Source organism: Nyctereutes procyonoides, unplaced genomic scaffold, assembly GCF_905146905.1.
Source record: "Nyctereutes procyonoides isolate TBG_1078 unplaced genomic scaffold, NYPRO_anot_genome, whole genome shotgun sequence".
NCBI classification, from domain to species: Eukaryota; Metazoa; Chordata; class Mammalia; order Carnivora; family Canidae; genus Nyctereutes; species Nyctereutes procyonoides.
Genome location: NW_026575132.1, coordinates 1272106 through 1287982, shown reverse-complemented (window position 1 = coordinate 1287982; position 15877 = coordinate 1272106). Strand labels below are relative to the sequence as shown.

Here is a 15877-nt window from a genome sequence, read left to right as displayed (position 1 = left end):
CTATCTATATCTGTGGTATTTTTCTCATCATACAAGTTGTCTTGTCTTCTCATCCAAAAAAAAAAAAAAAATCAAAGATGTATGTGGTCCACTCTGAGAGCCAATGCATACAAAAAAATCCACCCAATAAATATATGGGCACATTCTGACGACAGAAAAACTGGCTGACTCCAGGAAGAAAAAGGACAACCTAGTCCATTTTAACTTTTGGTGGAAAACATCCTTACATTGTGTCATTGGGAACCTGAAGGCAGAAAGAGTGTGTTCTAAAAAACCTAACTAGGGGATCCCTGGGTGGCTCAGTGGTTGAGCACCTGCCTTCGGCCCACGGCGTGACCCTGGGGTCCCGGGATCAAGTCCTGTGTCGAGCTCCCTGCATGGAGCCTACTTCTCCCTCTGCCTGTGTCTCTGCCTTTCTCTCTGTTTCTCATGAATAAATAAAATCTTAAAAAAAAAAAAAAACAAACCCATAACTAAAATGAGGATACTCTGAATGCCCCTACAGTATAAGAGTGTGCTACCAAAGAAATCACTGTCTTCTGGGAAGGATAATCAGTAGCAGGGTATGGGACTAGACCACAGGTGTCTGGTTTAACAGTTCACAGTTGAAAGTGGTACGTGGTACGTAGTCTCAGAAAATTTTAAAATGCTTCTGCTGAGCCAGTTACCGGTAAGACTCCACCTACGTATGTACTACTTAATTATCTTCCTACATACTTGAGCCCAAGTGACCTGTCAGCAGAGGGTATCTGTGACAGTTATAAGAGAATGGTCCTGCTTGCTTAGGATTTTGTGTGGGTGTTGAACATGGCACTTTAAAAACAAATTTATGAGGTGCAAACTTTTAATGCAAAGATGACTCATAAAGTTTCAGAATGTGTAAATATGAAGCACAATCTAACTTACACCATCATTGGTGCTCACCCACAGCTAAACTAAGCTGTTTACCAAATTGCTCGGACTGCTAGGACACTCATAAACTTTGCCACTTTTCATAAATTGATGAGGAAAATTCTCAGCTGAGGTTAACACTTGTGTGGCACTACCAACTTGTCTCGAACAAGTGTTCTATTTATTTCATCTGCATTTTCAACATGTTTGATGGCAGCACTCAATTAACTCTGAGTTTGTGAAGAAGTCAATGTTTTGGAGAAGTTGCACTGGAAAACTTAAATAGACAGCAGTTGCACAATAAAGTAAAATAATTAAATAGAGGAAATTTCTCACTGAAGTGTCTGGAACCAGGCGATAATAACATGGGGAAAAAAATAAAATAGAAAAAGGATCATAAGGGCAGCCCCGGTGGTGCAGAGGTTTAGCGCCGCCTGCAGCCCAGGGAGGGCATGATCCTGGAGACCCCGGATGGAGTCCCACGTCAGGCTCTCTGCATGGAGCCTGCTTCTCCCTCTGCCTGTGTCTTTGCATCCCTATGAATAAATAAATAAAATCTTAAAAAAAAAAGAAAGAAAAAGGATAATTAAACATTTCATATTTATGTTGAAAAAAACCCCAAGACTAGGATTTTATCTGATTCATTTCTGATGTTCCTTGAGAGTTTTAACCAATTGCTATAAAAATTCCTTTTAATTGAAGATGAACTTGTAAAGACTAAAACTTTAACATTACTGGAGTGATATGTTGGAAGTAATTTAGCTGTCAGAAAAATAACCTTGGAAATTGTGACCAAATAGATACAACCAGGAGACCTAGAATTCAATAGGATGTTGTGTTGTTTTCATACTTGAAAATTTTGTGGCCTTTAAAAGACAGGGAGAATATGAAAGAATAAAGAAATAAAGGAGCTTAGTTAACCAATTCTGTAAAAAGAACCTATCATTGTTCATAGCTCCCTTAAAAGTGTTTGTTAAAATTTGTTAAACTTAGAGAAAGATTTACAAGTTCAAATTAAAAAATAAAGTTTTGATTAGCTTTTTCTGCATACAAAAGATAAAAAGACCTTCAAGGTATTTACTTTTTTTTAATTTTCACAGGTCAGCAGACACTAAGTCAGAGGTTTTAAAGCTTTAACCATTGCCTACTCAAAAAAGTAAGAAAAGCCCTGGCCCTACAAAAATCTCAGAAGATGAAAGTTACCAGCGTACCTGATGTTTATAGTATCTAAAGAAACTAATTTAACCAATTATAATACATGTATAAAATGGAAAAAATACACAGTATTAACCTATCAATGCTCTGCCACCTATGACAAACATACAAACTGCACACACATATTATATACGACAATGCCCATATTCTCAGAGGATAGCATGTGAAATGTATAGGGGTAAAGATTGCATGATGTCTTCTGCTGATTTTAAAATGATTCAGAAAAAAATATATAAATAGGTAAAGCAAATATAGATAGTTAATAATTATTAAATCTAAGTGTTAGGAATATGGTTATTCATTGTACTTAAAAACTTTTCTTTTGTTTGAAATTTTTTATTATTAAAACTTAGAGAATAAATATATTATTTTGAGGAGAAAAAAAAAAACCCCTAGCTCTAGCATTTAGCTTTTGATCAATTCTATGTAAAATAAGAATCATCTTACAGAGTCAATCAGGAAATAGTTAACGGTAAGGTTTCTGGTTTAAGATTAAACATTCACAATAAAAATATATTTCTGGACATTGGATCATTCTTTTATTAATTTTGGAGGCCCATGTGAGAATCTCATTTATGAGGACACCCACAGATAATAATGAATAAAGCTTAGATTCCCTGAAACAACACCCCCATGCACACACAGCTGGACCATAAGGTGGTTTTTAGTTAAGTAGCAGCTACCATATATGGTTATATGCTGTAACCTGTTACAAACAAAACATTTACTCAATTCTAACTTTAGCTGTTTACTAACCAAATCATTTCCTATAAAAGATAGACCTCCTCCTAGTTGCATTAGGTTAATATGTCGGTTGATTTTCTTTTGAAGACTCAGTGCATCAGTATTAAGTGAAGTTACAAGAATACAAGCAAAAGAGGTCAACTATGTCAGTAATACTTTAACATTTGAGTAACCAAGTGAACAGACTATATGTGAGAAAATTCCTTGCACGCATATGTAGGTTGCAATACCACCACCTGTAACTGTAAATGTACACTAGGTGCGAGGAGCCTCATAATCACCAAATCCTAAAGCTTTTACCCAAGTGGTTTTACTTATTAAGGGCAAGAAAAAGCACACGTCCCCCCTGCTTTTTGTAGGTTCAATGGGACTGTCAAAAAATAATTCTTATCCTGATCTAAGCAGATCTAACTGGCATTCAGCATCAAAAACAACTTTTTTTTTTTTTTGTCTATGTAGTCTCAAAGTCTAAAAAACATTCACACTACAATGGCTTTCGAGCACATCTCACCCCTTTCTGTGAACTATCCTAGACCTGGCTGATCTCTTCTGCATCTCAATCACAGAATGTTTTCTTTCACCTGTAAAATACCTACTAAACACACAGGATACACTTACATGTCAGCTCCTTATTTATTCCAACTCTGTAACACATTGGGATCTGCATTTTATCTGAGTGGTATTAGTTCCCATTCAACTAGGTATGGGATTCACAAGGGACAAGGATCATGCCTTGCTTCCTCTGTGGTCCCCGCCTGCATCCCACTGTCTAGCACAGTGTAGGGACCAGTGAAGCCCTCAGTTCATCTACTAAACTCATCGATTAACTTCACTGCAGGGGTGCTTGGGTGGCTTGGTGGGTTAAAGCATTCAACTGTTGATTTCAGCTCGAGTTGTGATCTCAGGTGGTGAGGCCAAGCCTGAACTCTCATCAGACTCCACACTGGGGGTGAGGCCTGCTTGAAATTCTCTCCCTCTGCCCCTCCCTCACCTCTCCCCAGCGTTCTCTCTCTCTCTCTCTCTCTCTCTCTCTCTCTCTCTCTCTCTCTCGACTTCACTCTCTCAAAACAAAACAAAACAAAACAAAACCACCTTCATTGCAAAGCTTCTGCTAATCTCTGTCCTAGGTGAGCTCAGTATCTTATCATTAGTGGTAATACTGAGGCCAAATCACATTAACACTTTCAAAATATATGATAAATGTTAAATCCTAACGTCCCTCCTTTTATTAATTTAGTTGGTTAGATATGGTGGGTCACTTTTACAATGTCTTTGTGAACCTCTCTCATGTGAGAATGACACAAACCAAACCAAACCATATCCCCCAACAAGGCCAGAGTCAACAGAGTACCTGTTTGCCAAATAACTTCCTAGAAATGAAGGTAGTTGATAATAATGCTTCATCCTGGACATAAGTCCTGGGCCTGGCCCCTTACACCTAACCCTAGCCCTAATAACCATTGAGGGGAGGCGGGGCAGGGGGGGGGCAGTATTACTTACTGTGAAAAGTGCTTTGCAGAAAGTTCTATACACATAAATGTGTGAGGCACAGAAAATCTTTATTGCCACAGGAAGCAAGTGCACTCGTCCCACCTCACCAACAGATTTAAGAGTCACAGAAACGCAGACTTCACATAGTAAAGTACAACACAGACTTGGGGAGATATGGTCCCTTGGACTATATTGGCTGTAATACTGAGGTAACCAATTGACCTTGTTCAGTGAAAATACCTCCAACACAATGAAAAAAATCAACTAGTTATAACATCCAATTCATATATACAATTCAAATAAAAATATATATTATTTGCTTCAATGTATAGCAAATTTAATACATTAGTGTTTACAAAATAAAAACTGTATTCTACTGAAATTTTTCTTGTGCTTCCCCCTTATCATTACGCTTGAAAGACCAGGAAAGTATGATACTTAAGGAAACTTATTTATGGATTTAAAGATGCAGATGCAGTGTGTGGGTCCATGAAAGACAGATAAATATTAACTGGAAGATTACCGCATCTTTAAAAATTGTTGCTTATTAAAATCTACAAACTTGAACTGTAAGACACAATTAAAAAAAAACCCACAAAATTTCTCAAAATAGATTAGAATACAGGAAACGTTTCATGAAACTACTGAGATACTAACCAGTTCTATGGCTAATATTAAAAACTGAACAATCTATTTAAATTGTACTCATACTATTTCTACACACAGTGAACAATACAACCACAATAATCAACCTCAAGCTAGCAACAAAGTTGCAAGGTCCATAAAAAGCTTCTTCAGGGGGCAAAACACTATGGTACAATTAAAACATTTAGGTAGGAAAAAGAGCCTTTCAATAGTATAAAAGTTGTTTACTGGTGTTTCTATCGTAAAGCTAGTCTACAAATCAAAATGAAAAAGCAATTATATATGTGACAGTGATCAGAGACTACAGTCCAGACATTTCATCTAACATGTGGCTGATGAATTTTAGTATAACAGATTATGACTTAATTTTTTTTTATGCAGTTATGACCTAGAGCATAACTAAAAACCAAAAAACCACATATTCCAGTTCAGTATGCTGTTCTCAGCAATACCTGGGTTTAGATGAATCTGGAGGAAGTAGGTAAGCTGTCAAATATCTTCTCTTAAACCAAAAGAAAAAATGTAAATTGGCAGAAATAGTATTTTTTTTTTAAACCATGGATTCCAATGTGTAATTCTCATAAGTATGCAAGGACATTATTAACATTTAGTCACACACACACCCCCAAATATGCACACAGCCTATTAATTAAATAGGGGGAAGGGATGAAAACATACTTTCAAGCTAAAATGGATCTTAAGAAAAAACTGCATACACATATATGAAAGGCATACAAGGCTGTGAAATAAATAACGAATCCAGGTGTCAACTAAACCTCCTCAGAATTATGCCTGCAAATGTGGGGTAGTGATTGTCCACACCTGTATGGTCTGGGCGAGCCCCGACTTTCTCTGACTCCATCCAGGACATAAAGAAGAATTTCAACCTATAAAATGGTTCTCACTCTATTATATTATTAGAGCCTTTTTAACAGTCACCATCCTTTTCACATTTGGGGTTAACTTACATATGTCTTAATCCATTCAACACCGTCTTAAATAGCAATATTTAAGTCACGGCTTTTGCACATCAGTTCAGTTGTTTCAAGTTCTCTGTCCAAGTAGTAGCTTCCTATTTTTATGATATAATGATATAAGCATTCTGAGTCAACTAAGTAAAAGAGATTTCTACTCTATTGCTCATCTTTTTAACTTTACTTTAGTATTTATTAATTGCATAAATGTGCCTGACTAAGCCAGCAAAAGTGACATTTTACGACTAAAAATGACACATTTCCCGTTAAACAAAATCAGTTTTATCAAATATTAAATCCACAATATATTTTCCTTGGTTTAAATTGAGCATTTGCTTTCCATTTTTCCAAAGTCACTGCAACCCTGCCAATAACTACATCACTTAAACTTTCTTTATGACTGCAAAGATTCTAAACTAACATATAATAATATTTATGCTAAACACACTTAAAAGTAGACAGTGAAATTTCAAGTAAAATAAACTGTTTCCACCTTTATTGGACCAAAAGGCCTCCACATCTAGATTTTACTTCTATAAATTAGACAAATACATTGTACATTCTTAAATAATGAATGCTTACAATATTAATTTGTAAGCTTTTCTACATAAAACGACTTACACAGGAATGTGAATGGATCAATATTTCTGTTACAGACTGCAACATTCTCTCAATTTTCTCTTTTGTGGCTGTTGTTTTGTCTTCCTGGTTTCCGCAGACTACCGTATCAGTCCTTATGCTTTGGCTATGAATCTGTTTGAGCTGAATGAGGCAACGTTGGTTATTAAGGCTTATGTCTATGATGGAGCATTATCCTTAAATCGAATGCCGTTTCCAGAGAATAGTGGGAGAATCACAGCTATCTTGAATCTTCAGGCTCTGTTTTGATGACTTTTTTTTCTAAAGTAAAAGCTGAGTGAGGGTAGTCTTTTAAAATCCCAAGACTCTCTGCATAAAAATGGAAACACAAAGAGTGCAGATACTTTAAATCAATGGATCACAAAAAAACAAATTCCAGCTTATGAAACAAACCCCTAAACTCCATAGCAAACAGTATCAACTATTCATAATTCTGCGATTCCATACAAAAATTTTATGTTTATAGAGCTGCAGTTAAGAGCTTGGATTCTGGATTTAAATTCCATCTTTGCCAATTAGTACCTATATACATCTCTAGACAACTTACACACCTCTCTAGGCCTTAGTATCTTTCTTCATCTATAAAATGGGGGATAGTACCTATATAAGGTGGCATGAGAGTCAAATTCTGAAAGACACAAAAAACCACTTAGCACATAGACCATATTTTTATTTAATGCTTAGTTCAACATGATAAAAAACCATGTAAACTAAAACTGGTCATGCATATACAACAAAGTTACTAGCTAAAATATTTAATTACTATCAATGAAAAAATGAGACAGAAAACATCTTCTGGGACACCTGGGTGGCTCAGTGGTTGAGCACAGGGCATGATCCTGGAGTCCTGGGATCAAGTACCCCATCAGGCTCCCTGAAGGGAGCCTGCTTCTCCCTCTGCCTCTGTCTCTGCTTCTCTGTCTTTTATGAATAAATAAATAAAATCTTAAAAAAATAAAAAAAAACATCTTCCATATTTAAATATGGAACTGTGTTTAAAAGTTCTATCCATGATACATTAGGGTGGGAGAAACAGGGATAAGACTACTTTCATAAGGAATCATTCCTTGGAGTTATGTGTATATAGTTATCTCAACCTCACGAAAACACTACAGAATGACAACAAAATGTAGTTTCTATGTGAAATACTGGAAGACAGATACCTATACACAAAACACACTTTGAAAAGGATTCTAGAAGTGTAACCAAAACTAAAGCCTTATCTGAAATCAGTTCAATTTATGAATTTACTCACTCTATGCAAAAATGGATTTTAAATTTAGCAAGAGTATAAAAAAAGTAGCTACAATTTACTGAATTCCTATCAGCCAGGCAATTCATATATGCTACCCTGTTCAATGCTTATAACTACTCTATGCAGGAGAAATTATGTCTGTTTTACAGATGAAGCAACAGACTTCAAGTGACTCCTAAAGTTACTCACTTTAACTCAAAGACGGAATGATACTAGATACTTTCAAATGGTGGTTTCTACTACTTAGTGTCTAACTCACTTTCTCTTGGGGAAAAATAGGCAGACATCTAACTATAATAAAGAAGAGCTTATCCTTTTATGGAGTTCAGTTTACTTCTGTAATATAAATATCATCCCCAACATGCATCTGCAAGAAAAGTTTAGATTTTGGTATATAAGGTTTCTTAGTGGGAGAGCAAACACATAATCCATCATTTTCACAGTATGAAAGGCTGGAAAAAGGCAACAGCATAACTCAAATCAGCCATGGATTATTTGGTTTAAAATTCTGAAATTAAATAAAAAAATAAAAATAAAAAAATAAATAAATAAATTAATTAATTAATTCTGTATAAGGGCAGCCCGGGTGGCTCAGTGGTTTAGCGCCGCCTTCAGCCCAGGCCGTGAACCTGGAGACCCAGGATCGAGTCCCACGTCGGGCTCCTGGCAAGGAGCCTGCTTCTCCCTCTGTCTGTGCCTCCACCTCTCTCTCTGTCTCTCATGAATGAATGAATGAATGAATGAATGAATGAATGAATGAATGAATGAATAAATAAATAAATAAATAAATAAATAAATAAATTTTTAGAAATCTGTATAAAAGTCACCATTTGTGTAATAGATAATCAAAACTGTATCAACCTTTATGAGTTTTCCCCTGTCAAATCTTTGGAATACTATGTTCTAAAAAAGACTGGCTATTATTAGGGCAATCTTATTTCCAAGGGGAGAAAAACTGACTAGTAGCATTGTAATGACTTTTTTTTGACTGGGGGGAGGGGGCACAGGGGGGTGGTGGAGATGTGGAAGATTGGAAAGTAGAATTTAAAGATGTTTTATTCAAGTGTTACTGTCTCTCATCACATCCCATATTCTTACCTGACTGGGACTTTGCCTCACTGGAGTAAAGTCTACTCAGCTCTCCATCCACCACAAAATGATGCGGTTGTCTGTTCTGTAAATTAGGCATTCGGAGATTCAAAGGTCTTTCTCCTAATGAAAAGGAAGAAAAAACCGAATATGAATAATATTAAAAACACACTATTGGTTTTTCTTAAAAACATGTTTTCACAAATTTCCTAAACACTCCTTAGGGAAGAAGTAAGGAAAGGCAACAGGTACCGAAGAATTTAAATAATAGCTAGAGGAATATTTTAAATAATAATTGAGAAGGAAAATGGCAATTCATGCTAGTTCCAAGGTTTTACAATTCTATCAGGACATTTTTTTAAGAGGGATACGTAAACTAAAGACAGATTTTTCCAGTAAGTACTCCAATTCTGGCATATGGTAACATCCTCATCCCCTCTGTAAGGCATTCTCTTACCAGTGCAATCATTTTACCAAGACATATCATTAACCACATAATAACAAATATCAAAGACAGAGATGGCTTCAAACAATTGCCTATTCCTAAACAGCAAGAACAAAACCTATAGCAAATCCATTAAAACAGAATTAGCACAGATATGGTAAAAATGTTTTACACGCCAAATCATCTCTCTCATGAACCTAAATCTACATACTCAGCTGACTGCCACCCCAAACTGCATTATCCTGGTTTCACAAATTAAAGTCATCCAATCTTTAATTTTGGTTTTGCTTCTTAACTCTTTTAAGTCATAACCGTCAAGGATGACTAGAGAAGTTAAACAAGAGCTCAACTAAACAGTTTCTGTAATATTTTTAAAAAGGAAGAATGCTCTTCTCCTCCAGCACTCTGATCTGCTGACATATTTTATCCAACACTTAGAAAATGCTTGTTAAGATGGTGTTCTCACTTAGAGAGAAATCTTTTTTTTTTTTTTGACAATGGCAGCCACTCTCTAGAAAAGTATAACAATAATATGTAAAACATCGGGATGCCTGGGTGGCTCAGCGGTTGAATATCTGCCCTCGGCCCAGGGCATGATCCTGGAGTCCTGGGATTGAGTCCCACATCGGGCTGGGCTCCCCACATGGAGCCTGCTTCTCCCTCTGCCTGTGTCTCTGGCTCTCTCTGTGTGTCTCATGAATAAATAAATAAAATCTTAAAATAATAATAATAATAATATGTAAAACAACAACATTATTTTTTTTTCAAACACGTATCATTACTTGGAACTAGAGGATATACTTCTATATTATATATTGTACATTTTCCTCCATTAGGGTGTAAGCTCCAAGCCACTGATGTATCTTTGGTGCCTAGAAGAGCACCTGGCACACAAGAGATACTAGGAGTAAATGATGATGATTTGAGATTTTCTTCATGTGTGAATACAAAAACAAAAAAAAAAAGAAAGAAAATAGTTTTTTTAAATGATGAAAATATTCATCAATCATAGCTTTCTAAACTTAAGAATTCAAGAGAACAATTTCCAATGTCCCACATAAAATATTTTCATAGGGAATGTAGGCCAGTCTAAAGCCTGAAAGCACATAAAATTTCTTCTCTCTTCCATTCTTATAATATCTCTACAAATCTCTGTATTCTTATCATAGTACTTTAGAAGTACTTACTGTACTCTCTTAGGAATCAAATATTATAAACATCATAGAAAAATTTGTTTGTGAAGTCTAATAAAATATGAAATTGTGATCTTTTAAAAAATGATAAATGTCTCCCATGGAATCAGTTTCTTTGGGGAGAAGGATCTACACTGTTTACACGTCCCATTCCCACTCACCCTTTACAAAATAAGTGTCAACTGTGTATGTCAGCTAATTTAGGGATGAGGTAAAACACAAACATATAAACCAAACTCTGCTAATTAAATCTGCAGGATCAAATTTTTCTTTTGAAAAAGACAATTTAAAAACTAATTTTTATAAAGAATGTATAACAATCTATAAAATATCAGTATTTAAAAATAAGCTAACTTTTGTTTCTCTTTAAAGTGCACATAGTAACTGGCTCTCAAAATGTAGGTCACTCTAAGATATACCTTGTCCATCAGAATTATCAGAAGTCACGCCATTAGGGCTGTGCTCTTCTGAGGTTTGCCTGTAAAGTCCTGCAGAGAGTCTTCTCTCAGCATGCTGCAGTCTCTCATAGCCAGCTGGGGTGCAAAGGAACTCCATCTGCTTTGCCATCACCTTTTCAGGCTGCTAGTAAGTAAAGCAAAAATAAAATCAGTAACTAAAACATTCTACATTTTTTTTAATGGTTTAAAGATGCCTATTTCAGACTCCAGGCAAATATATTTAGTATTCATTAAATTAGTTCACACTTCATGTGGTATACACGTTCCATAAATACGCTTAGATGTCTCTATCATGTTAAAACATAAAATGTTGGAGTCTGTGCAAAAGAAAAAAAATCTTCCTGCACATCCTTTAAAGAGAATTCCATTTCAGCTCAAAGGCAAAATAACCTTAGCTTTGTTTCCCCAAGTACGGAGTCCTTTAAAATATTTTTTTAAAAAGGAACCTCAGAGCAACAGCAACATCTGCTATAAACTGCTTCTAACACACAGGGTGAGATCTTGGCATTTTTATTTTAGGATTTGGCACTATATCTACTCTGATATGATGACAGTATGTTGGGGGAGGAAAGGTGTAAAATGGCTGTCTAGAAGAACAAGACAAACACACCTCCCACCAAAATTAAACAATGCAAATTATGCAGGAAAAACACCAGTGCCAACAAGACTCTTCCCCTTCATCATGGAATGAAACTGCAGTATTTCCCAACCAATCATAAAAAGACACGCTTAAAATACACAAGTAAATAGAAATTCATCTTTGCATGTATTTTATAAGTTCTTTCTTTATGTATTGTTTTAAATTACTTTTATATGATGTTCAAAGCAGTGCATTTGTGTTATTTTGCCAAGGACGTTAATAGTCAAAATGCAGATATGAATCACTGCCATGCTACATAAAAGAATAGTATAGGGAAGTAGCTATATAAAATTAGTTACAAAAAAATCTCGATTCACAATAGAAAAAAAAACAATAAATGAAAAGTATTAATTCACAGAAGAGGATAAAATCTTATACTATTTTTCTGAATGCACATAAACCAGATCAAAAGGAGCTTGTAACTTCATTTGAACTTATTACTAATTAATTGATAAAATTTCAGCAAGATTTCCAAGGAGGAAATGTGTTTTTCATTGTCTTCAGAAGAAGAAACAAAACTTGGCACTACTGAGTTGGCCAAGAGCAATCACTAGCCAGAAGATCCACAGGCATAAAACCTATGGTGCTTTCTAAAAGGTGGCATTTGCAGAAATGACTTTTTTAAATGTTAATTTCAGCACAGGACAATTAAATAATAGCGAAAGCGCCTGAAGCTACCTATTAAACGTAACTATTTTTTCTCATACATGAATCAAAATGATTTAGCCATAGCTACAATGTTGATGATTAATGTTTTTATTGAGAACTAGTACTACTGTATCCAGAGTTGTATTACACACAGCCATAGTCAACATAGCTATTTTCCTGGTAGCAAATTGCTTCTTTTAAGTTTTCTTAAGTAGAGAATCTGTCTTTCTTCCTATAAAACTACAAAGAATAAGTAACACTGTATCAGATTTTACTCATTCCGTTATTATTGCTATCTTGTTGATACAGCTGTGGATCAAATGACATTTCAAAAACAACACAAATCCAGTCCTTGGATGCTTAAAATGGACTCTAGCTGAAGCAGTCATTTATTTTTCAATCTACAGATAAATAATATGGAATGTTAACTGGTGGTTTACATTACCTGTGAACCAAGAGCAGCGAGTTCTTCACTCTTAGCTTTAGCTTGCTGGAAGAGTGTTTGCATAGAGTCCTGGAAATCTGGAAATCCATCCTATGGGTCAAAGAATAAGTCCTTTTTTACTTAGAGTTTGTAAATAAAATATCAACAACTCGGGGATCCCTGGGTGGCACAGCGGTTTGGCGCCTGCCTTTGGCCCAGGGCGCGATCCTGGAGACCAGGGATCGAATCCCACATCGGGCTTCCGGTGCATGGAGCCTGCTTCTCCCTCTGCCTGTGTCTCTGCCTCTCTCTCTCTCTGTGACTATCATAAATAAATAAATTAAAAAAAAATATCAACAACTCAGAAAACGGCAAAGAAAACCACGTTAATCCTACTACCCGAGTAATCATGATTGATTTTTTTTCATGATTAAGATTTTAATGTACAATACTTCTTTTCAGTCTTTTATCTACAATTACCCTATTTCTACAGCTGTAACCTCACAATAATACAAATGAGAAAGATAGTAAGACTTATACATCACTGGAATACAGACTTCACAAGCATTTGTGAATAATAATGGTTATATAACATTTCATATAGCATTTCACCTAGTGGTTCAATTAGTAATAACCACTATATTCAATCAGATGTTTAGATTCTTTTTCTTATTCTTAGATTGAAAAACACTCCAAAAATATTTTCATAGAAATAGTATTTTCCATAGCTTAGATTACCCAATACAGTCGATTCCTAGAAGTTCAATTACTGCAGAGGGATGAACATTTTTATGAACATTTTTCATTCACTACTTCCCCCAAGGGCCTTTACTAGTTAATCAAACCCTAAGTTTTTCTTGCCAGGACTGGGTGGTGTTGTTTTCTTCATTTTTGCCAATTCATATTTTTGTAATGAGATTCAAAATTTTTAAAAATTTTATATACTGGGGATCCCTGGGTGGCGCAGCGGTTTGGCGCCTGCCTCTGGCCCAGGGCGCGATCCTGGAGACCCGGGATCGAATCCCACATCGGGCTCCTGGTGCATGGAGCCTGCTTCTCCCTCTGCCTATGTCTCTGCCTCTCTCTCTCTCTCTGTGACTATCATAAATAAATAAAAATTAAAAAAAAATTTTTATATACTGTAGTTATATATATTTTATAAATTCTTCTATCATTATAAGCTTCAAAAAGGTATCCTGCTTTAGAGATTTGATACTCAAACCTACCCTCTAATTTTTTTAAAGATTAATTAATTAATTAATTAATTTATTTATTTATTTATGAATGATAGACATAGAGAGAGAGAAAGAGAGGCAGAGACACAGGCAGAGGGAGAAGCAGGCTCCATGCAGGGAGCCCGACATGGGACTCGATCCCGGGACTCCAGGATCACGCCCTGGGCCAAAGGCAGGTGCCAAACTGCTGAGCCACCCAGGGATCCTCCCCTCTAATTTTTCTAAAGCTTTATTTCATTGTTTGCTTTGTTTTTTAAATTTAACTCTCTAACCACCCATCAGAAATTTATTCTGTTTTATATAATGGGATAAAGAACCAATGAAAATTTTCTTCAAAGCGCTACCCAAGAATCCCAACCTGAATTTCTAAAGAATTCTGCTGATGTGTCATTTCTCCTTCAGCATTTCATTGACAGGCAATGGGGACTGAATCAGAATGACCTGCACTCACGGCGCCTGGGTTGGCACAGTTGGTTAAGAAGCTGACTCCTGATTTCAGCTCAGGTCACAAGCTCAAGGTCCTGGGATGAGGCCCCATGTCAGGCTCCCTGCTCAGTGGGGAATCTGCTTCAGGATTCTCTCCCTCCCTCCCCCTGTTCACCCTGTACCCCTTTGCTCACACATACACCCTTTCTAAAATAAATAAATCTTAAAAAAAAAAAAGGAAGAAAGATCTGCTTTCCATGTTCCAATTCTATCACTTATTCGCGATGTAACACTGGAGGAGTAACTCCACCTTCCAGAACCTTAGTTTCTATCACATAAAAAATAGAGATGGACACTTGGGTGGCTCAGTCAGTTAAGCATCTGCCTTCAGCTCAGGTTATGATCCCAGGGTCCTGGGATGGAGCCCTGCATTGGCTCTCTCCCTCTCTCTGCTACTTGTGCGTGCACTTGCTCTCTCTTTCTCTCTCATAAACAAACAAATTAATAAAATCTTTAAAAGAAATACAGATAAGATCACCTATCTGTTAGGGTTGTTGTGAGGAGCAGATGAGACATTGCCTTTAGCATGTAATCACTGCTAAGTAAGTCTATCAATACATACGAAACAGAACTTCTACTAAACAGAACTAACTTGGGGGCACTCTCCCCTTGGACAATACATCAACTTAAATGATTTTCACTGTATACATACATACATATATATATATATATAGTGCCAATCCACCTACTACTTTTTTCCAGCTTTTTTTTTTCTCATTTATTGCTCCACGTGAATTTATATCTACAAATATCACAATAGCATGGTTTTAGTAACTTTACTAAAAGCTACTAAAGAACTCCTCACCGAAATGGTCATTGATCTCCAAAATATTTCACCCTTAGTTTCATGAGCTAATTATTTGTAGCAAAGAGTAAATTATTAAAAAACCAAAATTCTTATAGTAACATAGCAGAAAGAGATGTAATAATAACAAAATATCTTATCTTATTTGAAATAGATACTGATTCAAAAGTTTTTCTCCATCAGGGTCTTATTTCTCCCCTGTAGATCTCGTGTTTTCAAAGATTTCATCTAAAAAATTCATTTCTTAATAATTTGCCGTTTTTAAATTCAAAGACATGCAATGAAATAGAGTCAAGGGCAAATAAATTTGACATCTTGAGATAGTTCAGAGAGCTCTATGGTGGGTCAACAGACAATCAGCATTTTTAAAGTAATGAAAATAGTTGCCTTTCCAGGACCCCACAAAAACCAAGGACTCTGGGTTCAGAGGAATGTATGGAATATAATCATTGACTGAGCTAGAATGAACTTTATACAAGTGGATACAATCTAAATCCAAGTCAAAAGTACACTTGTTTCGTCATTCCATTTTTCTCTAAGAACTTATTTAGACCTACAAATCTAACTTTCTCTTTAGCAATCTCTCTTTTGCGTTAAGAG

At 35.8% G+C, this 15877-nt stretch overlaps 1 protein-coding gene across 3 annotated transcripts in view; it reads right to left on the bottom strand.

Annotated features, from left to right (window-relative positions):
- Window positions 1-4390: 4390 nt before the first annotated feature.
- The window catches only part of NAB1 (NGFI-A binding protein 1), a 46090-nt gene continuing 34603 nt past the window's right edge, over window positions 4391-15877 (bottom strand). For 2 of the 3 annotated variants that reach the window (XM_055345571.1, XM_055345572.1), the window contains exons 5-8: window positions 12773-12862; window positions 11001-11163; window positions 8953-9066; window positions 4391-6908 (exon numbers count right to left, since the gene is read on the bottom strand). In XM_055345571.1, coding sequence (XP_055201546.1) covers window positions 6820-6908; window positions 8953-9066; window positions 11001-11163; window positions 12773-12862 — 456 coding nt within the window. In that variant the 3' untranslated portion in view covers window positions 4391-6819. The remainder of the gene's footprint in view (window positions 6909-8952; window positions 9067-11000; window positions 11164-12772; window positions 12863-15877) is intronic. The other variant, XM_055345573.1, reaches the window with a different exon arrangement.